This window comes from Magnolia sinica, chromosome 10 (assembly GCF_029962835.1).
Source record: "Magnolia sinica isolate HGM2019 chromosome 10, MsV1, whole genome shotgun sequence".
In the NCBI taxonomy this organism is placed as follows: Eukaryota; Viridiplantae; Streptophyta; class Magnoliopsida; order Magnoliales; family Magnoliaceae; genus Magnolia; species Magnolia sinica.
The window spans coordinates 7,474,369-7,501,834 of NC_080582.1; the positions used below are offsets into that span (position 1 = coordinate 7,474,369).

The following is a 27,466-nucleotide window of genomic DNA, read 5'->3' on the forward strand; positions in this document are numbered from 1 at the left end:
GTGCACTATCTAAGTATGTTCGCCACACAAGGGAAAGCTGGGACACGTGTGAAGATAGGATCCCCTCGTCAGCTTGTCCTGTAGATGGTATTTCTTGAAAATCAGGTGGACGTGATCATAAGGCGGGCTAGATGTGTACATAGAATTTAGACCGTTAACCAATCTCTATTAACCATCTGATTTGTTTGGTAGATTCGTGGCCCACCTGATGATCACATGTTCTAATTTTCTGAGACACGGCCTCTAAATGCAGAGATCATCTGCTTGTACCTTATTCTCACATGTGAGGTGAATGAAATTAGTGCACTTGAACGCGATTCTTCTAGCTAGCTCCTCAACAGACTAATTTCTGACCTACACGTGCAAGGTCCAGTGCCACTTATCAGGTGGGCCCACATGTTTGAGAAAAACATGATGTTATGAAATATATGATCAAATCATTCATGGTGTACCTAACTTGATTTTTACACCTGGTGAGACACGGCGTTCAGAATCTTTCATACATGTGCAATGATCGAACATGTGCCAATCCCCCTTCCTCTTTTACAAGAGAAGTCCAATAAGTATTGAAATTAAGAAGATCAGAATAACAAGGCCGCCTCTCAGGTCATCCACGTATGATAAGTTCGACTCCTCGTCTTGAATCTCAGGCCCTTGCTGTATACGCTGAAAAAGAAGAGAAAGAAGAAGAAGAAGACGTTTCACTTAGATGATAACATGGCAACGCAAATGATTAGGCTATAAGAATTTTATAAGGTGTACCTTATTGATTAACTATCAAGATTGTCATAAGGGTATCCATTAAGTTGTGATGTTTCTAAAATTCGTACAAGGGGTGGAATGATATAGCTGTAATACATAAAACAGTACTATTCAAGTGGGACTGGGATTACTAAATTCGTGTGAGCAATAATGAAAGGAGTTTTGCTAGGTTTCAAACATTTTTTTCTTTGAGGCACTATATTCAAGTATCAAGCATTGTTCTATAAAAAGTTGTGTTAGTTCATTTTCTCCATTGTGATGATCCCATAATGAGTTGCTCCATGGATGTCTATAAGCTGAGTGGTCATATGATCTTAACCGTCCGGTCTGGATGCTATTTACTATGGGCCACCTAATAAACTTTAGGGTGAACGGATGATCTAAAATCATCAATGTTTCTGAATAAATGTACACATCGAAAAGAAAATTTTCAATGGTTCACATCCAACTCCAAAATTAAAAGGTCATGATCATCATTGTCGTGACATAGCTAGCTGAGAATATGGATGGTTCCAATGATCAGAAAATATCCACATGTGGGCCCCACTAGCAACAGATACTGGTGATCTTGAATCACATGCAAAATTCTAATCACGCATTTCTAAGTGGCTTATGAACCATGGGCCATCCATACTGGCAGGGCTCGCATGTTCCGAGTCAGTCGACTCACCATCCTGGAGTTAAAAGAAAAGACAGCAAACTCACTGAGTCATTGAGGGACATGAGTTCTAGATTTTGGACGGCTGATTTCAGTCCATTGACGGTGTGGAGTATGTTTGCAATTTGTTCATGAACCGTTTCAAGGTCAGTTCCTTGTTCAATCTGCAGTGGAAGAGAGAAAATGTGATTTTTCCAATAGATACAATGCAATACTGAAAATAGTCCATCAGATGGGGCCAATCTCGCATGTGCCCCTTACCTGAGAATCAAGCCAGGCATATCATCAGGTGGGCCACACTTATAAATTGAACGACATAGATCAAACCCCAGCCCAACTTGTTATTTTTTTCTCAACCCCTGGCCCACCTGATATGATGATGGGCTGATTTTCGGTCCATTGGACCACATGCCGGGGCACATGTGAAGGCTTGGATCTTGTACACGTGTGCCGGACGTGTTTGGGATTAGCCAACCTACCATAACAACTATAACTTACTGGGCCTTTTGAAGGAATCGATTCATTTGTAGCAACCTTTCTCCTCAGTTCATCAACTTGTCTCTCAAGTGCAGCATTTCTTTTCTGTACTTTCTCAATTGCATTTGCATGTTCTTCCATCAACTTACATGATAAAAGCATGGACAAGGAAATTTCATCAATAATACATATTCAGAAAGATGATGAAATAGTGTTAAGTGTCAACCTCCGTGGGGCCCACTGTGATGCGTGCATCAGATCACATCACATCCACCGTCCTTGAGGTGTTCCCTTTGATTTGAGGCCATGAGTACAAAAATCAGCCTGACCAGAAGCTTCATAAACCACAGTTCACTGACAAGCCGAGGACCGGAGTCCTCTACAATATTGTTATCAACCGCTGCTAGAGCAGGCCGGGGCCTAATATGAATGTGCACATCTGATGCAGAGAGGGTCGTGTACAATTTCATGGTCAAGATGGACCAGAAAAGACCTGATCAGACGTGGAAGTGATTCGGACCGTCAGAACCTTAAACGGGCATATCTCGCAAACCGGAATGAGTCATCCAGCGTGTCATATATGATTTTGGGTAAGAGAAACTACTTTAGCCACCCAACCCTGCTATACCAAGTTGCCCACGTCGAATTTGTGAGATTCCATCATATCGACAGTTAAAATTCCATTTTATTTTCGTAGTAAGTATTAGTTTGATTCGAACTCTTTATCCTTTGAGTTTTAAATGCTGAGTACAACCAGAAAAGTGCTTAGAAAAGTCAGGAGAATAGCATGGTTAAGCTAAATAGGACACTTAAAATCATCATTTTATGGAGTTTTAGTTGTATTTTGATTATGAAATTTCTTCCTAGGGTTCATATCATTACTTAAGGTATTGTAAACTCATTTTTTTAGTATCAATCAATTTCTTTAAGAATTTATTAAAATTATTTCTAGTTTCTATATATTCTTCTTCGTGGATGGATTCAAGGTATCTCTGTGAGTAGTCCAGAGAAGCTCCGGATTTGGAGTAGTTACCCTTAAGGAACACGGTGCTCGACCTCATCACGTCCATCCTTGCAGCAGCATCTGATGGACGGAGCAGATTTCTCACACACACAACACGGTGGACCCCACAGAGTCCAGGTTAGGTACTTGTTTGGGCCCACCTGATTATCGATTTTATCTCGTAAAAGTGGGCCAGAGGTGCGAATTAGCCAATCTCTAAAAACTACTACAACTTACTGAGACTTTCGGAGGCGTGGATTCTAGTCCGTCAATCCTTCTCCTCAGTTCATCCACTTCTCTCTCAAGGTCAGCGTTCCTTTTCCGAAGTGTTTCGATTGCAGTTCCCTGTTCTTCCATTAACTAAAAAGAGAAGCAATTTCATCAATATGCATACACATCCAACATGAGAGGCATGTTAATTTCACACGTGTTGAACCTATATCCTAAAATGCAGCCACACGTGTCAATATGGCATATGAGTGGAACACCCACGTGGTCTATCAATCGCACCAACGTGTAATACCAAGACCCGAATCAAGCTTTGTACCATATGCGGTCCACGTTGTACAAATAAATGGACCCGAACACTTTGCTGAGTATAATTCTGTCCCTTTTTTGTACATGGTGGCCAGCTTAGTACAAGTGGGCCTTCCAAATTCTAAGGTGAGGAGATCTACAAAATGGGGCCCATTTGATGGACACCATGGATGTAACAACACATGCCACATTGCCACATGTGGCAACAAGTAGAGGTACTGTGTACTTGATGAGGTAGAACGAGTCGCGGACACTTTCATGGTCAAGATGAACCAAAGCAGGCCTGATTGGAGGTAGAAGTGATTAGGCCTGTTAGAACCCTAAAAGAGTTGTATCTCGCAAACTAGAACGAGTTTTTCAACATGCTGTATATGGTTTTGGGTAGGAGATTAGCCAACCAACTTGGCTACACAGGATTGTCGACGCTGAATTTACAAGATTCTATCAAATCTGCGGACGAAATTTCATTTTATTTCCCTTTTTACTATAAATACTTAGTTTTAATTTTATCATAACTTTTTATCCTTTGAGATTTAATAGTTGTGGGCAACAGGAAAAGGGCTTTGAAAAATGGGGAGAATAACATGGTTGGGTTGAATTGGACACTTACTATTTTTTTGGTGAAGAAATAGTTGCGGGCAATACGAAAAGGGCTTTGAAAAATGCAAAGAATAACATGGTTGGGTTGAATTGGACACTCAGTATTTTTTTGGTGAAAACTATGAAGCTTAATAGGAATCATGACCACTTATAAATAGTAAGTTTACTGTTTATAGTAAGTCATGTTTTTAGGGATTTTGAGTTGGAGTTTAAATCTTAAATTCCGTCCTAGGTTTGATCAGTTCACTATTTAAAGGATTGTAATTTTATTTTTATCATCAATCAATTTATTTCAAATTATTAGGTAAAAATTATTTTTAATCACGGTGGATTCGGGAATCTCTTTAAAGAGTCCAACGAAGTTACGTACATCCCGAGTAGTTATCCCCTCGTTATCCCCGAGGAAAGCGTGATAGACAACTATGTGGATGGGAGTAGTTATCCTTGAGGAAAAGCGTGATGTGTGTGGAACATCTACCCTATCAGTCATGTGCACCATTCCATGGTTGGCCACGGGCTTAAAAATCAATCAATCCATGACTTTGGTAGGCCACACCACGTACAACAGTTGAGAAGGGTTACCCTCCCAAGTAAAACATTTATAATCATTTACTGGGCCCATAAAGATGTGGTTCACAAATCCAACACATCTATTGTATGTGTCCCACTTGGATGAGGGGTCAGCCAATTTTGGATGCATCCAAAACTCGGTGAGCCTCACCAAGTGCTTTTATATGTTTTAGGCATGTATTCACATGGTTTTAGATGGCATGGCCCACCTAATTTCCTTATATGGCTGATTTTTGAGATATCTCATGACCTAAAGGGGACCTATCAAACGCACGGTGTTGATGTTCAACACACATCACGGTGGGCGCACACAACTCGACCTCATGGAAAGTGCCCATGAGGTCGACCTCATAGTACATTTCCTCTATATATATATATATATATGGAAATGGTTCTATGCAGTGGAGCTCATGGGAACTTCCTATGAGGTCGAGTGTGGGCCTCACCGTGATGCATGTCTAAACATCGACATCGTGCATTTGATGGGTCCCCTTTAAATTATAAAATATCCTAAAAATCGTCTACGGAACTCGGGTGGGCCATGCCATCTAAAATCATGTGAAGACAACACTACAACATATAAAAGCACTTGGTGGGGTCCACCTTAAATTTGGATGCATCGGAAACTTGGTCTGACCTCTCATCCAAGCGGGACACACATAATGGATGGGCTGGATTTGTGAACCACATCTCGTGGGCCCAACAAATGATTATGAATGCTTTAATGGGAGAGTAACCCCTGTCAACTTTTGTATGTAGTGTGGCCCACAAGAGTCATGGATTGACTTGATTTTTAATCCTGAGGTCCACCATGGAATGGTGCATCTGACTGATGGGGTAGATGTTCGAAACGCATCACGGTGGGGCCCACACAGCTCGGAACCATTTCCATATATATATATATATATATATATATATATATATAGAGAGAGAGAGAGAGAGAGAGAGAGAGAGAGAGAGAGAGAGAGAGAGAGAGAGAGAACTGAATTGAGGTATCTCACCAAGACATGGTTTTAAGACTCGACGACTCACAACTAGTTCAGTCCTGTTGCGAGTTGTGACTCAGCTAAGACTCGATGACTCACCGCGAAGATGAAGATGGATGATTGAGAAGTACAATACCTTTCCTTTGGCCATTGGTGAGTAATAGTTTCCATCAAGATCATCATCGATCTTATCAAGTATAGATTGGTTTACTGAAGAGGATGAAGACGGAGAGAGACGGGCATAGGGAGTAAGAAATGGCAATGAAGGTTGCACCCTTCGCACTGTTTTAGATTGCTTGGTTCCCATGCTTGCTGTATCCGATTCTTAGATCTTTCTTAGAAATATACTTCTTCAATTGTTCAGATTCCACAAGATTACCTAATTACAATATACATCAACATGTAAAACAAATATAAGAGAAAAGGGATTGCAAGCAACGGTGGATATTCAACCAACACAACACAATTCCTTCCAAATCAACAGTCAGGATCACCACACATATTCCATTTCTATATGTATATTGAGATTTAAAGGAGAAGAAACTTACCTGTCTGACCTATAGAGAGAGAGAGAGAGAGAGAGAGAGAGATGTTTAGGTTGTTGTTGGGGTGGAAGAGAGAGCCTATGTAAAGAAGTTCCTTGTGGAGGACTCAAAAACCAGAAATCGCGACGAAATTTACAAGTTTGACAATGAAATGTCAAATGGCAAAAATATCATTGGAGGTTGGTGTGGGGCATGGGTAACCGAGTATGGCTAAGGGCATTTTCGTCAATACGCTAGAAACTGGTTTTCCGCCCCATTTCCGATGGACGCGGATTTCCAGCAGAAGCCGAATTTCCTGCGCTGGAAACCTAGGTGGGGCCCACCGTGATGTTTTTTGATAAATCTACCCCGTCCATCCGTTTTTTGAGATTATTTTAGGAGTTGAGATAAAATTTGAAATAAAGGAAAAGGTTGGTTGGGAAATTCCTACAGTTGAAACCTCGCAGGGTTCGACGGTGATGTTTAAATGCCATCCATACCGTTCATAACTTCATTCTTACTGTGATGATCTGAGAACAAAAATATTATTCAGATTCAAAACTTTTGTGGCCCCATGAATATTTCAACCGTGGACGTTCAATCCTCACGTTTTCATCCCACTTTGAGTATTGGATCCGGGTCATATTTCGCCTAATGTCCCAAAATGATCTCACAAAACGGATGAACGGGTTAGATTTCTCACAAACATCACAGTGGAAGGTGGGCCCATGTTTCTGTATTCCAGACCCTTGAGATTTTGGTTCCTACTGTGGATGGATTACTCTCTAAAAATCTCGCAGATTTAAAGATATGGACCACCAATATTCGGACCATTTTTCATTGGATGTGGACCATTTCTACATTTCCCTCAACCATATCTACGTAAGCCGCATATCGAGAGATTAAGGCCGTCCATTCACATGGAGAAACTACAAAACAATGGTCAGGATTATGGAATCATGATGCGTCAGACTGAAAATCCGTGTATAATGTGGAAAGATGTGGACTCTATCATATAAATCCTATCCGGAAATTCCTTTGCAATTGCATTGTATATTATTAAATATAAAAGTTAGTTGAGGTGGGGTTACTCGGCAACTATTGTAGACTAAGCTTATCCTTCTCAACTATCTGTGGGGCTCACAATGTTGTTTTCATGACATCTACTCCGTCCATTATTAAATATAAAAGTTAGTTGAGGTGTCTATTCATCCATGTGGGTATCTGATGTAGAGCGCGTCGTGGACACTTTCACGTCCAAGATGGGCCAGAGAAAGTCCAATCGATGGCGGAAGTGATTATGACAGTAAGAACCTTAAAACAGTCTCGCAAACCGAAATGAGTCATTGAACATACTATATATGATTTTAGGGTAGGAGAAGCTACTTTAGCCAACCAACCTAGCTACTCCTCGTTTCACCAAATCAACTGCTGAAAATCTATTTTATTTTCATTTTTACTATTTATAGTAAGTTTTAGTTAGGCCGTAACTTTAGATCCATTGAGTTCTAGGAGTTGTGCTGAAAAGTGCTTAGAAAAGCACAGGGGAATAACATGGTTAGGAGAAATTTGATGCTTACTATTTTGGGCCAAAAACCATGAAGTCTTGTGGAAAACATAACTATCTATAAATAATAAGTTTATTTTTATTATCAATCAATTTATTTCTAAATTTATTAGAATTTATTTCTATTTTCCATCTCTCCTCGTGGATTTGAGGAATTTCTATGGGGAGTCCAGAGAAGCTCCGTGGATTTGGAGTAATTATCCTCCGAAGAAGACGGTGTTCGACCTTATCACATCTGTCCCCGCATCAGTATCATCTTTTCAATGGATCAGATGACATATTTTTAACAGTATTCCTCCGTACCAATGGATTCCTGTGAGTGTGGCCCACTTTACTTTGGATCATCCTAATTTTGGGAATACGGGGTGAGCCCAGAAGGGGCTCGGTAGGCGCCACACAAGTAGTTATAGTGTAACATTAGCAACAAAATCAGTAGTAGATAACCGAACTCAAGTTAGGTAATAACCTAGAAGACTTATATAAGCCCTCACCAAGATTATAAATGATCCAAGACGTTTATACTATGGGCCTTACCATGGATTGGGGTCACCTAAAAGCTCAGCATTTCGGAATACTTCAAACATCTGATCTTTGAATTTTGAAATATTTTCGTTTGAATATGGTCCATCTTCATAATTGGCCATTGACCAAATGGTTGGGAACATCCAATCTTGAAGATTTTAGTGAAGCCATTATCAGCTGTATACCTCACCAGATGAACGGTTTGTATCACCAAACCATGGCCCCACATGTTGATGATGAGAAGAACACTACAATTCCTTTATATATTATAAATCCACTGTATTGTGTGGAGGTGGATGTTAGGCACACGATGTGGTGATCCAACCCGTTCAAGTGTATGGAACGGTAGTGTATGGGAGATTCCATAGAATCGCCACTGGGATAAGTTCGTTGGCATAAATGTTGACCATTACCATTTTACATTGAACCGCGAGGATCATATGACAGCAGAGATATTGGGATATGGTCCACAAAATGATGGGGCCCACGAGATGATTGGTAGATTATCCAAAGGCTTTTGGCCGTGGTCTCAGTCTGGCATTACTGATGCAAAAATTATATTGCAAAACTAACTGACTAACTAACTAACTAACTAACTATATATATATATATATATCTTGAAATTAACACTAAGTTGAATCACTTATGGATACGTTGACCTTAAAGCTTGATTCACCCCTTCTTTAGTGAAATTGAGATTATTGATGGCTTACATGTGAATTGCTTTCAGGATAAGACAAGTCTTCTCGTTAAGATCTTGTGTGCGATAATCACGAAAGGATTTGCTCAAGAACTCAGTTAACACAATTGATTTTCTGGCATATTTGTTGAGTGGTCGAACTTAGTGACTCAAACTACGTTCGAGCTACTCAGTAATTTCTTTAATATAATATATATATAGAAAGATAAGATGGTTTTGGATCCATTGAACCGATTGTTTCCAGTAGTCTATAAAACTCAAACCATCTTGCACTTCTCTTCTCGCACCGTTTCACGATGGTTCACGTAAGATCGCGAGGGAGCAACCACTTTGCGACACAATGCGCACATGTGAAGTACAAAGTACACCATCTAATGTCACTATAGCTACTATAGCCACACTACCCATGCCCTCACCCACGCCCGTGCTTAAGCCCGAGTGCGTGCGTGTGTTCCAGTGCATGACATACATGCAAACTAAGCATCTCATCATCCATTTTTCCAAGTAAGAATATTATCCACTCAACCACTTATAAACAACAACTTTTCTCCCATTCTATCCGATATGTGACTAAAGTTTTGTTGAAACCTCTGGTAGCTACAACTTTGAATAAGTTATTCTTAAATGACACAACCGAAGATATCACACATAATAGCATCTATGTTATGTAAGTTCTCTTATATTACTCGCTTAGCACTTTTAATGGCCATGTGTTTATCCTGTTTTATGAATAATCTCGAGAAAACTCTAACTCCCATGAGAAACGGCACCACTTACACATTATATAGGTGAAATTATTCCAGTGTTTTCATTAATACTTAAAACACTTGTCTTATAAATTGGATTTCATTAAGAGTACCAAGACTCAACCCTCTAGTTGTAACGACCAGCACTCTTCATCCTGGGTGAGGCTATTTATAATTTTAGTGTTGAAGTTGTCCACATATCAGTGATTTATTTTTACCAATTAAACACTAACTTTAGAGGTTTTCTAACTTTGGGTTAGGTTTTTATCACTTGTGGAACTTTAATTGAAGAGTTTCAACTGCATCTCCCTAAATGTTGTCCTTATTACCTCTCTTGTTAGAGTTTTAGTAAAATAATCAGTCAAATTATTACTTGACTTCACAAATGAGATCGTAATGATTACATCTTGAATCAACTATATTATATAATCATGTCTCAAACTTATGTATCTAGACCTCCCATTATATGTATCGTTGTAGGCTCTTGCTAGATTGGCTTCACTATCACAATGAAGTGAAACAGCTAGTATAACATTTGCACAGAATGAGATTTCTAATAGAATTACTCTTAACCACTCAGCCTCTATGTTAGTTGCAACCAATGCTATGAACTCAAACTCCATTATTGAGTGCGTTATACAAGTTCGTTTCTTGGATCCCCAAGAAATAGTTGCACCTCCTAAGGTGAATATCCACCTGTTATGGATTTATTGTCCCCTACACTCGATATCCAACTCACATCAGTATATCCTTCTGATACGGCCAGAAATTCTGAGTATAATAGCCCTAGTTTTTTTGTTTCTTTTAGATGACTTATAACTCTACTAATAACTTTTCAGTGTTCTACACTAGGATTACTAGTAAACCTAGTTAGTTTACTTACAGTGTATGATATATCGTGTCTTGTGCATTGAATAGCATACATAACACTACTTATTGACATGCTTGATTTTGATACGGATAATGAGTCTATTTTCACTGAATGTTCCAACTCTTTAAAAGTTTGCTTCGCATACTTTGAGGATTCAGACAATCCTATGATTAAGAAAATAGTGAATGCATTACAAGACCATACCCTGGTACCTGACAATAACTAAGGAAAATTAGTTTTGAAATGCTTCCTTCTACCAATTCTAAATGTTTACTATTAAGAGTGGAGGAGAGAATTTAAACCAAAGTCTGAAACTTCAAAATTTATTAAGACCACACCAATAAAATATATATTATTACAATTAATTGTAGTCTCTCATACACCATAGTACAATGACACAATCTTTCTATCGCAGGTGAATTTTATACACTATGGACATCTTAGAAGAATGAACGACGATTTTTTACTAAAGTCAATAAATTTCTTTGGATGTTCATGCTTCAGGATATATCCAACCCTACTGTAAAATGGGCGTTTGGATGATTTTGTTGAAAAGCTTGCTGAAAAATTTATTATGATACTGGCCAGAGAAAGAAAACATGTATCATAAATAAGTAATTTTTTTCCTTTACTTTCCTAAAGTAGTTGACTCGCTTTCTTAGGATTAATTTGCTTTTATTAGTTAGGACTTTCTATTTTGTTCGCTCCAATTTAGAGAATTTAAGAGCTTGTGCATATTCGTCATCTTTCATGTACTCTCCACCCTCTACTTGATTATAATTTAGTAATTTAATTACACTCATGTTGTTTTATTGCATATCTTTTAATATTGAGAATAATGTATCATTTAAGTTAGGGTAGGGTTTCCTTCGTAAAAAAAAATTTCAATTGTGCATATTGCATATTGAATAAATTTTGTTATTTTTGAGCTAGATTTTTTTTTTTTTTTTTTTGCAAGTTAAATTCTCAGAATTTGAATGATTCGTGAGTAGTCTGAATATATAATGAAAAGACACTTGGTAATGAAAATATTGAAGCCCGGAGATCTAGTTATTTTGTGAATTTCAAAATTGAGTTCTTCCTATTAATTTTCAATTTGGAAAATTTTTAAAAGATTGATTGAGTCATGAATTTTCACAATTCACATCTAAATCTAGCTTATACATTTAGGGTATAGTTTGGTACTATAAGTAGTCTCTCATACACCATAGTACATTAACACGGAAAACCTTTCTACCACAGGTAAATTTTATACACTATGGACACCTCAAAATAATGAAGGATGATTTTTTGTTGAGGTTGATAAATTTTTCTAGACGTTCATACCCTAGGATATCCAACCTTACTACAAAATGGGCCTTTGGATGATTTTATTGAGAAGCTTGCTGAGAAATTTATTATGATACTGGCTAGAGGAGAAAAACGTCTATCATGAATAAGTAGTTTTTCCCTTTCTTTTCCTAGAGAGTATTTTACTTGCTTTCTTAGGATTAGTTTACTTTTATTAGTTAGGAGTTTCTATTTTGTCCACTCCAATTTAGAGAATTTAAGAGTTCATGCAAATTCAACATCTTTCGGATACTCACTATCCTCTACATTATAATTAATTACATATCTTTTAACAGTGAAGACAATGTATCATTTATGTTAAGGGTGGGGTTTTCTTTGGAAAATCATACAATTGTGCATATTGCATATAAAAAAATTATTTTGGACTAGATTTTTTCTTTTTTCTTTTTTCTTTTTATATTAAATTCCGCGAATTTGAATGATTTGTAAGTAGTCTAAATATAGAATGAAAAGTCACTTGGTAATGAAATTATTGAAGTCTAGAGATCTAGTTATTTGGTGAATTTCAAAATTAAGTTATTCCTCTTAATTTTTAGCTTGGAAAAATTTTAAAACATTGATTTTGTTATGAATTTTCACAGTTCACATCTAACTTATACATCTAAGGTTTAGTTTGATACTCTAAAGTAACTTGATGATTATTGAAAATGCTAGGAACTAAGTCTGGGGAATTTGTCCATCACGTTCAAATGGAAAAGAGAGAGAAATTGAGTTGGGTTTAGGTCAAGTTTTCAATTCCATCTGAACCAGACGAACATCAAGTTCAGTAGAGCTTTCAGATTTTTAAACCATGGTTAGAACTTAAATGCTTTAAAATGGCCTAAACTTCTATATCATTCATTTGCAATTGCACCAAGAACTCTCTTCTTCTTTTTTCAACCTCCATTCTCTTTCAATTATCTGAGCAAACAATCCCCAGCTCGTGCTCTAGCTCAATCTGGTAGCGTATCTAGTGTAGATACATTGCATGTGAGTGGGCCGCTTAAATGGGCCATTCTGCTAGGAACCGTCCGTTGTACCTTTTGTGGGGCAGAACTTGTCCTAAAAGACGGCAACCTTGTTCAGCCTCGCAGTCACCTTTTAATATAACTCAACACCAACAACAATTATGTGATTGTTGTTACTAGCATATACTACTTTTCTAACACCACGCGTTCCTACGACAATAAGATGATAATAAGCCTAATTTCACCACTCCAGGAGCAACCGGCCATAGCCATTATGGAGAAATCCTTTGCAAAGGAGATATATTAGTATATCTATATACATTATGGAGAAATCCTTTGCAAAGGAGATACATTGGTATATCTATATATGAAAAATCCAGACATGACACTGGCAATAATAATTAGGGGTGTACACGAACCGAGTTAGCTCGGTTAGCTCACTCGACTTAACTCGAAAAAGCTAGATTCGACTCAGTTCGAAGCTGAGTTTGAGCTGAGTTTTTGAGCTCGAAAAAATTTCAAACCGAGTTCGAGCTCGACTCGACTCAGATCGAACCCCAACTTGAATCAAACTCAGATCGAACTAGTTCGGTGACTCAGTTACTCTGATATTGATGTTTCTCACCAAGTGTTTGATGAAATGACTCAAAGAAGTGTCGGCTAGTGACAAAGAAGATACATATATATGAAACACATACCATTTTTCCTTGATTTTGATGTTGCCTATAAAGTGTTTGATGAAATACTTGTAAACAGCTACTGTTGTTTTACATACAGTGAGAAATTGAAAATGCACTACATGTGTTTGTGAAAATGCCACAGAGGCTCAATTTTGGCTCAAACTCAGCTCGAACGGGCCCAAGCTGCTAACCGAACCAAGCCGAGTTGGCCAATCAGGCTTGAGGACCGAGCCGAGACAATTTCGAGCTGGGGTCAATTAGTGGCTGAGCCGAGTTGAGCTTAGGCCAGCTCGACTCGGTTCAACTCGGTGTACACCCCTAATGATAATACAATATGATGACAATCACGAAGAAAATCCAAAGGAACTTGGGTTTTTAGAGCGATTACTAGAGTAAACATAAAACCCACTCCGCACCATTCAAACTATTAAATAATGTGAATAAAGGCCAAGATGATTGATTATAGGAAGGACTATCAATACTTCCTACCATGAAAAGTATGGACAAGATGTAACAAATTAAATGACCTTGCATAGACATCAGCGGGCCATGGCTCTAAGTTGCTTGCGGGCCAAAGGAGAAAAAGAAAAGAATCAGTTGAAAGATGTATTAAGGTATCGAAAAGAAAAAGTATTCTGCCTCGAAACTTACATTCAAATCTAAGCCATCCATGTGCTGGGAGTCGGATGATCCTAGTTCTCCTTTGAGTGTCTGAAGTGATGGATCACAATGGCCGCACTGCATGTATAGTTACTCTGTCTTCGGCAGGAAGTCCGGGCCATGTAACAAAGCCTCTAGAGAGATCACAGCCCAATAATACCATTGCTTTTGGCATTTCTCAACAGTAATGCATGTCAAAAGCAAAAAGCATTTCAGACCCAACAGCCCCTCAATCTATTATGACAGAGTACCATGATCTATGTGCATGCACACAGCTGCAGTACACATGGCAAGCATGTAGCTCAATCCAGCCGTCCAAATCATGGACCACACCAAACCCATGATCCCAACTTTCTAGCAGTGACCATCAGAAGGATTGTTCGAAATGAAAAACAGACTGTCCAATTTCAACAAACAAACATCAGTTGCTTAAAAGGTTAGAATCCTTCATCCAACTTTTGGGCTATAATCCTAGAGAGGTGCCCACTCTTTAGACGGTCCAGATTAAGGCACCCATGTCCCATCTATATAATACAGCAGTTGTGTGAGTGTACGGAGAGTCATTCTCCACCAGCCTATCCAAAAACTCATCCCTGCTTTATTCAACTCATCGCCCTCCTTTTGTCATTCTCAAAACACCCAAATGGCCCACTCCCACAATCAAAAGCTTCTTTTCCTTAGTAGTTTTAAATCCTTTCAGGTTAAAGAAAGAGAGAAACCCACCTCTCCTCCCCCCCATTACTTGCTTCAAAGGCTTTTCAATCCCACACTCCTCCTAAGATGCTTCACACCACCCCACCCCAGAGCCAAACCACACCCACTTCTCTACCACGCCCACCAAATCAGAACATCAAAACCATGAAACAAGATATCCCACGGCTGCCTGCCCCGCCGGCGCCCTCCCCAACAAGGAGGCCGAAGACCAGGGGACTCCTCCGCCCGCCCCGCCGCACCAATGCATTTGTCTGGTGTGCCGCGTTTGCCTGCGTCATCTTCAGCATCCTCCTCATCCTCGCTGGGATTGCCACCCTCATCGTCTTCCTAGTCATCAAACCAAGACACCCGTCTTTCGAGACCACGGCCGCCAGCCTCAACAGCATCTACCTCGACACTCCAGAGTACTTCAATGGCGATCTCACCTTCCTCGCCAACTTCTCCAATCCCAACCATAAGATGGATGTCCAGTTCGAGTATTTGAACATAGAATTGTACTTCTCCGATAGACTGATTGCGACTCAGTCACTGCAGCCTTTTGCACAGAGACGGGGAGAAGCGAGACTGGAAGCGGTTCATATGATATCGAGTGAAGTCTACCTGCCTTTGAAACTTTCTATGGAACTTCAGAAGCAAGTGCAGAGCAACCGTGTTCAATATAATATCAGAGGGACGTTTAGAGTCCGGGCGAATTTGGGTCTGAGTCATTTTTCATACTGGTTGTACGGACGGTGCCAGATCGAGCTGACCGGCCCACCAAGTGGAGTTCTAGTAGCGCGAAGTTGCAGTACAAAGAGGTGAAAACTTGAGGACTGCTTCTTTTCTTTTCAGTTCTTTCTTTCTTTTTTTTCCTTTTTCTATTGGACAATCTGGGAATGGCAATTTTTCGTGTTTTAAGGTTGGATCATATATGTATTCTACATTGTCCATACAGGCGATTCTTTTTGGTTGTAATGATCAGAGGATCTTTATGACATGAAACTGAAAAAATAAATAAATAACTAAATGATCATCCATTGTCATTCTCGTATTTATGTCATGTTTTCCGGCAAATCTGGTTTTGCTTTTCTCTATAGTTTGGCTGACTTTTCCAAGATGAACCAATAAAAAGAAGAGAGGAGATGGTTTCCCTAGTGGACATGGAATGTAGATACAAATAAATAATCCAGGGAAGAAATCCAACAAAACCGAGTCTAAATGATTGAGAGATGAAAAGCAAAGACAAAATAATGATCCATGCCTAAGATGAAAGAATTCTGCTCAATGAGACATCTTGCACACAATCATACAACAGAAACATGTCACTCCAGACTATGTCATTCAATCAGGATTCATACAGGCGATTCTTTTTGGTTGTAATGATCAGAGGATCTTTATGACATGAAACTGAAAAAATAAATAAATAACTAAATGATCATCCATTGTCATTCTCGTATTTATGTCATGTTTTCCAGCAAATCTGGTTTTGCTTTTCTCTATAGTTTGGCTGACTTTTCCAAGATGAACCAATAAAAAGAAGAGAGGAGATGGTTTCCCTAGTGGACATGGAATGTAGATACAAATAAATAAATAAATAATCCAGGGAAGAAATCCAACAAAACCGAGTCTAAACGATTGAGAGATGAAAAGCAAAGACAAAATAATGATCCATGCCTAAGATGAAAGAATTCTGCTCAATGAGACATCTTGCACACAATCATACAACAGAAACATGTCACTCCAGACTATGTCATTCAATCAGGATTCATACAGGCGATTCTTTTTGGTTGTAATGATCAGAGGATCTTTATGACATGAAACTGAAAAAATAAATAAATAACTAAATGATCATCCATTGTCATTCTCGTATTTATGTCATGTTTTCCGGCAAATCTGGTTTTGCTTTTCTCTATAGTTTGGCTGACTTTTCCAAGATGAACCAATAAAAAGAAGAGAGGAGATGGTTTCCCTAGTGGACATGGAATGTAGATACAAATAAATAAATAAATAATCCAGGGAAGAAATCCAACAAAACCGAGTCTAAACGATTGAGAGATGAAAAGCAAAGACAAAATAATGATCCATGCCTAAGATGAAAGAATTCTGCTCAATGAGACATCTTGCACACAATCATACAACAGAAACATGTCACTCCAGACTATGTCATTCAATCAGGATTCATACAGGCGATTCTTTTTGGTTGTAATGATCAGAGGATCTTTATGACATGAAACTGAAAAAATAAATAAATAACTAAATGATCATCCATTGTCATTCTCGTATTTATGTCATGTTTTCCGGCAAATCTGGTTTTGCTTTTCTCTATAGTTTGGCTGACTTTTCCAAGATGAACCAATAAAAAGAAGAGAGGAGATGGTTTCCCTAGTGGACATGGAATGTAGATACAAATAAATAAATAAATAATCCAGGGAAGAAATCCAACAAAATCGAGTCTAAACGATTGAGAGATGAAAAGCAAAGACAAAATAATGATCCATGCCTAAGATGAAAGAATTCTGCTCAATGAGACATCTTGCACACAATCATACAACAGAAACATGTCACTCCAGACTATGTCATTCAATCAGGATTCATATCTATAGATTCTGCCAGTAGTTCATGATGGTCCCAAGCCTGGATGAAGGAGGCAGCTGGGATCAAACTTTCACTACAACTTTTATCATGAATCCAGACACGAGATTTATGTAGACGCCAAGTAGTTAGGATAAAGCTTGGATGATGATGATGATGATGATGAGACATGTCCAATGTGTTACACTAACCAAATACTATTACTGGGATTCTTATGTGAAATTCATAATCATATCTTGACCAATAAATATCCAGTTCAAGACCCAACTTGCCATACGAAGAGATGATGATGATAGAGCTTAGCGAAGCTAACGCACATCCATACCAGCCCCATTTACACACCACCAATGTGACAGCATAACATATGTGGGTCCCACTTTGTAGATCCAATTAATCAGGTGGGCCACTGTCTAAGAAGAAAATGGATGGCTAACAAAAAGAAAAAAAAATACCAAAATAATCCTACAAAAGCACAAATTACAAAGAACCCGAAAGATAGAGGAATGTCAGGCACTTGCTAAAATAAAAGGAATCAAAGGCTTTGTTGCAACAAGCTTCATGTGCCAACGAGATATTTCACCTTATTTTGCTTGAAACAAAAACTATTCAAACAAATAGCTGATTTAATGCAAAAAATAAAATAAAAAAATAAAAAAATAAAATAAAAAATAAAATAAAAACTACTCACCGTTAGAACCACACTTGCAAAGGTCGGAGAAGGTAGCAAAACCAACAGCAATGGAAAGGATTCTTCAATAAAATGAAGGCATATTTAGAGGTTTGCACAATGCTCCTCAAACCAAAGCATTAAGCGCTTGTTTGGATGCATCCTCTGAAAAGCTGTTTGGGGCCTAAACGCTGTTTCAATCTGAAGGGTAAATGGTCATGTGTGTTTGAGTGCACTTTGCAAACCCCGTCAGGTCTTCCCGCTAGACAAAATAGACACTAAATCCCCGACTCGACAAAAACAAATCTGATTGCTTTTGCCAAGGCGACTGAAAAAGCAGGCTTGAAACCTCTCGTTTTGGAAAACCCCCTTGAGGAAGTGTATCCAAACGGGCCAAAAGTGTAAAACATGTTCAGAACCACCAAATGGAACTATCTCTGCTTTGAGATCCAGATTCCAGACACCATTGCCAGTCCACCTCACCAAATAGGCCCCATAGGGCCAGATCCCAGACTCACGATCCTACCACCATCCTAGATAGACCCCTTCCCAAAATGATAGTTCCTCGAAGAAAGCACATTCATTCTATATGATAAGCTACCTCCAATACAAGAAGATCCCTCCAAAATTAATCTCTTTTTTTTTTGAACGGTGATGATTTTATTACAAAGAGGCCAAAAGCCTAAAGAATACAAGAGAAAAACAAAAGACAAACAGAAACAAAGACTATAAAGCTGCCCAATTATCAGAAAACTGATCCACCGTAATCAATTTTGATTCGATCGCCCATTCCATGGTGTCTTGGTCTTTTTGCTGGGATTTGGGTAATATGGCAGGAAAAGAACATTCAATGTTTTAGGAATCGAAAAAGAATACAAGAGAAAAAAAAAAAAGACAAAAACAGAAACAAAGACTACAAAGCTGCCCAATTATCAGAAAACTGATCCACCATAATCACTTTTGATTCGATCGCCCATTCCATGACAAGCTCTACAGCCACCTTGCAAACCTCCAACAAGAGACCTTTTCAATTCCTAAAACATCGATTGTTCCTTCCTGACATATTACCCAAATCCCGGCCAAAAGACAGACACCGTATCTTCTTTCCTATCTTTCCTTTGCCTCCTTCATGCCAAAAGCAACAATAGAACACACCATAACCCATTGAATTCCGACTTTAACAAGAAACCATCCCACACCTTCTTGGCAAACTTACAATGAAGGAAAAGACAATCCACCGATTCCTCATCTTGACAACACATTAGAGACACAGTCGGCAAAATCATTCTTCTCTTGCCAAGATTAATCTTCCCCGACAATTCCCAAAACCACTTGGATTAAGAGAGCCAAATCGAAATACATGGGAGCTGTTTGGATGTACTTGAAGGGACTGTTCCTACATTTCGGGGAAGAAGAGTGTGGCATCCCTTGAAATGAGGATGAGAGATGTCCTAAAAGCTCCAATCCTCGAGAAAAGAACCACCCAAAATGAGAATGCGATGATAACAGCTCAGAACAGTTGTAAACTCATTCTTATTTAGGGTGGCCTATTAGGTTGGCCCGTCCAACTTTTACAGCCATTCCAAACAGGCGCAGTACCCAGTAACATCCAGACCAGTGCCAATGATGCTAAAAGAGATTATACTATAAAAGTCCTAGAAATAGAACAGAAGCCCACGACAGACATGAAACCAATATATGCTGCGCTACAATGCAACACCTGTGCTAGCTACCGAATTTACAAACAAGTGCTGTCTGATACCCAAGCATTCATGCATAGGTTCAAGGTATGCATCCAGGTACCTGGAATTGAGAACACTTCAGACAAGGTAACAGAACAAAGTAGGTGGTTCGTCTTGTGGTGCTTCTGTCACATCAACCGGTGTTCGAAATATCGGTATCGCACAATGTATCGCACCCTTGGGATACAGATACGTATCGGTTATCGCACAGCATATATCGTTTATATCGCATAATTTATTGCACTTTTTGGGAAACATGGGAAAACATTGGGAAAATGGTTGAATTTTTTAATGAAACTTTGGGGATTGTTAAAAAAGCCTTTAATACACACTTTTAAATTATAACATCTCAAAAAAAAAGATGCACATAATAAATTTCCTTTGTATAGGGTCCTAAGCTATGCGATGTTTAACTGAACTAATGCAACTATATTTAAATTGAATACATGATATTTATAAATATATCATAGTCATGTATGAAAACACAACCAATTCATTGAAAAGCAAAAGAAGAACTGAAGAAGTAAATTTTGAGATATTGATATATATATATATATCAATGATGGGGTAGTTCTGTGGGTAGGCCCACCGTATTGCATCTGTACATCCAAGCCGTCAATCCCTTTTCCCACATCATTTTAAGGCTTGAACACAAAAATGAGGTAGATCCAACAATCAAGTGGACCACACCAAATAATTAGCTTGGTTGCATTTAATGCACAAAGCATCGAATGCCAGTTGCATTAAATGCAAGAGTGTGTGGTCCATTTTAGCGTTGAATCTGCCTCATTTTTGTTTTCATGCTTAAAATGATCGGAGAAAAAAGGATGGACAGCTTAGATTTATAGGTACATCACGGTAGGCCCGCCCACAGAACTGCCCATTCGGGGCTAGAGATAGGCGTGGGTAGGATGCAATCCGCGTCCCACGTACCTACAGCAGCTGTAGGAAACGGATTGGCTACTCCCCGACACCAGCCCTGTGGCTAGTGGTCAGTGCTCTGTGGGCCCCACCATGATGTATTTGTTTCATCTATTCCGTTCATCCATTTTTACAGATCATTTTATGGCTTGATCTCAAAAATGAGACGGATATAAATCTCAGGTGCACCACACCACATGAAAACAATAGTGATTGGATATCCACCATTAAAATCCTCCTAAGGCCCACTGTACTGTTTATTTGACATCCAATCTATTGATTAGGTCATACAGGCCCAGATGAAGGGAACAAACAAAAATCAGCTTGATCCAAAACTTTAATGGCCCCCAAAATGTTTTTAATGGTCGACGCTCATTCAACACTGTTTCCTGTAATGTGGTCCACTTGAGATTGGGATATACCTCATTTTTGGTTTCACACTGTAAAATGATCTATAAAAATAGATGGAAGGCATGGATGAAACACATACATCATGGTGGGGCCCACAGAGCACCAACCACCAGCAAAAGGCTGGTGTCAGGGGGAGTAGCCAATCCGTTTTCGCTATATATCTGGTGTGTGGTACACCAGCCTTTCGCCGAAAGTTCCTGCGCAAGGATGTTGGGTGGGGCCCACTACAATGTATTTTATAAATCCATTCCGTCCATCCGTATTTCGAGCTCATTTTAGTACATTCTACCAAAAATGAGGTGGATACAACACTCAAGTAGGTCACACGAGAGGAAAAATTGGGGCAAGAAATTTCTACTGTTGAAACCTTACTGGGCTCCACCTTAATGTTTATATGATATCCAAACCTTTTACAAGGTCATTCCCAATGGGATGAAGTGAAAACACCAAAATTATAGCTTGATACAAAACTTTTATGGCCATAAAAACGCTTCAACGGTGTTCACTGAATGCCCACTTTTTCCTCTTGTATGGCCCACTTGAGTGTTGGATACACCTCATTTTTTGTCGCACATCCTAAAATGATCTCATAAAACGAATGAATGGGGTGGATATCTCAAAAACATTTTGGTGGGCCCCACCCAGCATCCTTGCGCAAGAACTTTCTCCGAAAGGCTTTCGCAGGAAATCCGCATCCCCTAATCCGCGCCCCTCACAGTCACAAGTGACGTCACCAAGTTACGTGGGTCCCACCATGATGTATTTTTTCTATCCACACCGTCCATCCATTTGAATAGATCATTTTAGGGCATGAGCCAAAAAATGAGTCAGATCCAGAGCTCGAGTGGACCCCACCACAGAAAAAGTGGAGAGAGTGACGTTCACCATTAAAAACTTCTTGAGGGCCACAAGAGATGGATGATCAAGATGATATTTGTGTTTTCCATTAGTCCATATCTTCCTAGACTTATGAACAGATTAGATCACAAAAAAACATTATGATGGGCCCTAGGAAGGTTTCGAGTTTCAATGGTGGGCGTCACTCTCTCCACTTTTTTCTGTGGTGGTATCCACTAAAGATTTAGATCTAAATCATTGTTTGCGTCATGCCCTAAAAAAATATTTCCAAATTAATGGACGGTGTGGATATGACATATACATTACCGTGGGACCCACAGAACTTGATGACACCACTTACTCACTAGGCTTAACGTATTGAGTAAACTCATGTGAGGTCCACCATGATTTATGTATTTTATCCGCTCCATCATTTCAGGGCTTTAGCCCAAAAATAAAGTATATACAATGTTCAAATGGGCCACACCGTAGAAAACAGTTGAATTGAACGTCTACCGTTGAAAATTTCTTGAGGGCCACAGAAGTATTGGATGATTGGATCAATCTTATATTTGTATTTTCCCTTCATCCACGTCTGTATGATCTTATTAATGGTTTGGATGACCAATAAACATCACTGCAGGGCCAAGAAAGGTTTCAACGGTGGAAATCAGTATCACCACTGATTCCTGTGGTATGATCCACTAAAATTCCTAAATTTTGGGATCAACCCCTTAATTTAGATGGGAAAACGGATGGACAGCGTGGATAGACTACATACATTAAAGGTGGGCCCAACTGAGTTTACTGAGTACGATAAGAGCGTGCTCAGTAAGCCACCACGCAATCCGATCCCCTTTTCACCCCTCCCGCGCCCCTCTCCTTCACTTTCCCTCTCCTTCATGCACGCGAGGGTTCCGGAGCAAGAGATGGCGATGATTTCTCGTTCCGTTCCTCAATCCGGCCTGATTACTCGTTGGAATCTCCGAGCACCTCCGATCACCAATCTTCGCTACAACCTACAGGTACTCTCCGATTTCTCTCTTCTTCTTTTTTTCGAGTGCGTCTGTCGAAATCCGAAAATAATGGAGAAAATCGTGCGATATCGACGATATATCGTGTGATATCTAGATTTTGGGAGTTTTGGTATCTTCCGGGGGTTTTAGCGCCCCCCACCCCCCCCCCCCCCCCTAGTGACTCCTTCACCACCCTACCTATTACCTTCTCCTCCTTGACGACGATCGAATCCTCTCAGGCACCACTACTGTCTTCTTCCTTTTGACAAAAATCCTCACTCCCTTGCCTTTTCCCTGCCTCCGTTGTCGGATCCATTGACAACATCTTCCTAATGTAGAATCCAAAAAAAAAAAAAAAGTTTCTGAAAACCAAAACTCTAATGTGAAACCCCATGCCTAAAACGATGTCCTCCCCCCACCGAAGGATGAGTATTCTTCCCACAGGCGAACCGCACCACTGGCATGTCGCAGAAGATGGTTCCTGTTATGAGATCATGGTTGAGATCCATTTGAGGTTTGAACAACACTCAAAGCTCGATCTCTGAAAGAGGCTTCAGGAGAAAATCCCCCTCCACTCCCCCACTGTAGATGAACCACCCCTTCACCTCATCCATGGAGGAGCCGACCCTCACCTCTGCAACTAAACTCCATTGAAGGATACCCCAAAGCATTTCAACCAACTTGGGGTAACATTCACCCCAAGTCCCTAGGTGATCATGTCCTTCCATAGCCATTCCTCTCCCAACTCAGCTCTAGCTCCTCTATGTGCCCCTTCAATACCTTCCCCCATCCTAAATCTCACATACAACTTTCTAGGCCATCATGTCTCTGAAGGAGAGGTCGGAGTTCACCTTCTTCTCATTCTCCATGGTTGCCTTGGGCCCACAATCCCAAGAAACAACCCCCACACCCCCCCACCCCCCCCCCCCCCCTAGCTTTCCCATCTCCTTCTTTTTCCAACATAGCAATCCGATAGTTCGCCATCTCAGGTCCATACCTAGCCTACTGCATAGACAGCTTCCTCCCATCAAAGTTTTTCCAGTGGAGTGCCACAATCATGGTAGAAACCTCAAATGCCCTTTGAAACAACAAGCCGCATGAACATGAAGCCCCCTCATCCTCCTGAAGCCCTTAATCCATGGATCTGCTACCTCCTAGACAAACCCCACCTTGCCAAAAACTCAATTTCTAGTTCAGAGGACAAGCCAGTGGAGCGGCCCATGCTGCCCTTCCTTACAACCCTAACCCTATTCCCTTCACACGAAACCTCTTCACAGCTCCTCCCTTTGCTTTGCTCCCCCTTCAACGATTGCTCTCTCTCTCTCTCTCTCTCTCTCTCTCTCTCTCTCTCTCTCTCTCTCTCTCTCTCTCTCTCTCTCCACCCTACCTAATTTGGCCCCAGTAGGCATGGTGTGTCGTAAAGGCCGTTACAGGGTCGTAAAGGCCATTACGTAAAGGTAACAATGGCAACCGTTACACATTATAGGCTCGTAAAGGCCGTGATGGCTGTTACAACTCCTGGAATGGCCCATTATGCCTCCCGTAATGGCCGTTACACCCCATATCATAAAGGTAACTGTGGTGGCTGTTACGGACACCGTTACCATTACAGAATACCTTGTCAATAGGTCCCCTCTACCCCGGAACTGATTGTGGTTCTTCCTCTCCCTCCCCAAACTCCGGCTCTGGTTTTCCTGTTGCCCTTCCACATCGCCAGGCTCTCCACCAATGTAAATAGTCTCCCTCATCTCTAACCCTCTAGCACAGCTTCTGGATAACCCACCCGATCTTCCTCTCAACCAAGTTCTCTCCCTTGTTCCAGTCTACCAGCTATCGGTGCTTGCTCCTATAGATCTTCTTCACCAATTGATCCTTGATGCCTCCCTCATTGGAAAGCCCGTCCGAGAGAGAGAGAGAGAGAGAGAGTGGTTGCTTTCCTCACGAGCGACTCAAAAGGGATTTTCTCTCTTCTTGAATGCATCTTAATGTTTTTCCCCCTTTTTAGAAGAGTTTTTTCCACCATCTTAAATCCATTGTATTTCGGCAATTGGTGATTTGGGCTCGAAAAGTAGTACAATGATATTATGTACCAATACTAGATAAAATTACTAGAACGATATATTATAACAAACAACATATAGTATTCGTATTAGATGTGAAAATACTATTGTTGGAAATTAATCTATAAGTTTCCTTATTATAAGTCTAAATTACAACTTATTCAACTAAAAGAGTGCAGAACCACAATTTTGAGGTCAATAAAAGCAGCGATTTGGATCATGGATCACCCAGATATGGGTCGCCTGATCCGGGCCAGAAAAACAAATTCTAGTCGGGGATATAGGCAACACTGGTGTACATGTTATTTTTTTGAAGGGGTAATTTAAAATATGTAGGATTTAAGACAGAAGCCGGACAATGGAATAAGGACAGGAAGCAGCATGTTAGACATCTCCATCTTGATGAGGATTAATCTTCCTCCCAAAGACAACTGTTTACTTCTCCACCTTGACATGCGTGCACTAGTTAAAGAAATACATAAAAACGAGTAGAATGACAAGTAGTGGAGAGAAGCGACGAGTAGCAGACGAGTAGAATGACGAGTAGCGGCAAGAAGATATCATCTGAAGGGGCGGACGCATCTGGAGGCGCAGCTGTAGATATCGGAAAAGAGGGAGAATGGAATCTTGTAGCAAGAAAAAAGAGGTAATGTGGATCACACCGGAATCAAACACAAACCCGGCCCACCACTGGAATAAAAAAAAGGTACGGATATCGGAAGAGTAACTCAATAACATTAAACCATTTCCATTGAAACATGGATTGATTTTTGATTTTTTTTTCTATAATCCGTGAGTACAAGACTCGTTTATGAATCACGGGAACATGTCAAGCTCGATTTTTTTTTCTGACTATCAGATTCAAGTCACTATACAACGCTTTGAATAACCTAAGACAAGAACAAAAAATAAACAAACGAACCAACCCATTGAAAGAAAAGAAAATGGGAGTGTGAAAAACCTCTCTTTTCTCCATTCATCAACTCGCGCTGACTTCCGAGGGTGTCTTGGCCACGATTGAGAGCGCGTGCAATCCACTCTTTAACTCCTCTTGCAAGATATCATACACAAGCCGGTGCCGCTTCACCAAGCTCTTCCCTTCGAACTCCTTTGACACGATCTTCACATTGAAATGTGTCTCTCCATCGCTCCCTCTGGCACCCACATGGCCCGCATGCTGATACGAGATGTCTTCCACTTCCAATTCAACAGGACAGAGCTCCTTCTCCAATCTCTCCCTAATCCTCTCCCCTCTACTCCCCAGACCCACCTCAGAATTCGACTTGCCACCTGAATCATCCGAACCCGAATCGACCCCACTATCAAAACTCAATTCAATTTCATCTCTAACCACAGAAACACCATCATTTACTGAATTCCGATCCTCTTCCACAGCAGCACCATCTACGACCCCTGAAACACCGTTATTTACCGATTTGCCATCCCCTCCAGCTTCTACATACAATTCCAGCGCCTTCCGCTGCATCAGCCTCAACATATTAAGGAACCCGTTATTCCTCGACGGCGTCAGGCTCTGCCTCAGTCCCAGCATCTGGATGAAATCCGGCGGCACGCGTATGATCTCGGGAGCAGGCCGCCCCGACAGGCCTTGCACAAGGAGGGCGGCGAGGCCCTTAGTGATGACAGAATCGGAATCGGCCTCGAACCTGATGTTCCGATCAGGGTCGAGGTAGGCATGGACCCAGACCTGGGACACGCATCCCTGGACCTTGTTATCAACGGTCTTGAATTGGGGTTCGAGGGGAGGGAGTGTGCGGCCGTAGTAGAGGAGCTGCTCGTATTTGGCTCGTGGGTCTTGTACAGACTGGAAGAGGTTGATGATGGATTGGAGGGATGGAGGGATGAGATCTTCCGATGATGATTCTGATGAATGGTTAGGATGAGCAGAGAGAGAGGAGGAGGAGAAGTGGGTTTTTAGGTGGGTTTTGGAAAGGGAGATTTGGGTGGCTGGTGGGTAATGGGAGAAAAGTAGAGGGGTAGTTTTGGAAATTGGTTTTGGGGTAGGGAAGGAGAGGGGAATTTTGGGGGAGAAGAGGCGGAAAGAGGATGAGAGAGACATGGGAAGGGTACTTTCGGAAATTTCGCCTTTTTCTGGTTTTGGAGGGTTTGGGGAAGGGAAGATGGGACTAGAGAGAGAAAGAGGGGCGAGGGGAGCGGATTAGGTGCGTCCCCGGCTTCACCCAAGATGGTGCGGCCTTTACCGTGGGGCCCACCTTGATGTATGTATCATATATCCACACCGTCCATCCGTTTTTCAAGATCATTTTAGGGCATGAGCGCAAAAATGAAACAGATCCAATTCTCAGGTAACTATATCAAAGGAAACAGTATTGATTGGCCATTAAT

The 27,466-nt window shown here is 40.4% G+C and overlaps 2 protein-coding genes across 2 annotated transcripts; one reads left to right on the forward strand and one right to left on the reverse strand.

Moving 5' to 3' along the window:
* Positions 1-417: 417 nt before the first annotated feature.
* On the reverse strand, positions 418-27,251 carry LOC131257890 (sufE-like protein 1, chloroplastic/mitochondrial). The gene is made up of 6 exons (XM_058258821.1): positions 26,061-27,251; positions 5,730-5,972; positions 3,138-3,260; positions 1,919-2,041; positions 1,468-1,584; positions 418-666 (listed from the first exon to the last, which is right to left on the reverse strand). Exon 1 carries the CDS (start codon positions 27,177-27,179, stop codon positions 26,079-26,081), a length of 1,101 nt encoding a protein of 366 aa, XP_058114804.1. The 5' UTR covers positions 27,180-27,251; the 3' UTR covers positions 418-666; positions 1,468-1,584; positions 1,919-2,041; positions 3,138-3,260; positions 5,730-5,972; positions 26,061-26,078.
* Positions 14,840-15,896, forward strand: LOC131257891 (NDR1/HIN1-like protein 13). Its single transcript, XM_058258822.1, has one exon. The coding sequence runs from the start codon at positions 14,941-14,943 to the stop codon at positions 15,673-15,675; it is 735 nt and encodes a 244-aa protein (XP_058114805.1). The 5' UTR covers positions 14,840-14,940; the 3' UTR covers positions 15,676-15,896.
* Positions 27,252-27,466: the final 215 nt, after the last annotated feature.

Excerpts from the sequence above, each read along its gene's own strand:
- LOC131257891 (XM_058258822.1), top strand. The coding sequence starts at position 14,941 with ATGCTTCACACCACCCCACCCCAGAGCCAAACCACACCCACTTCTCTA.
- LOC131257890 (XM_058258821.1), bottom strand. The coding sequence starts at position 27,179 with ATGTCTCTCTCATCCTCTTTCCGCCTCTTCTCCCCCAAAATTCCCCTC.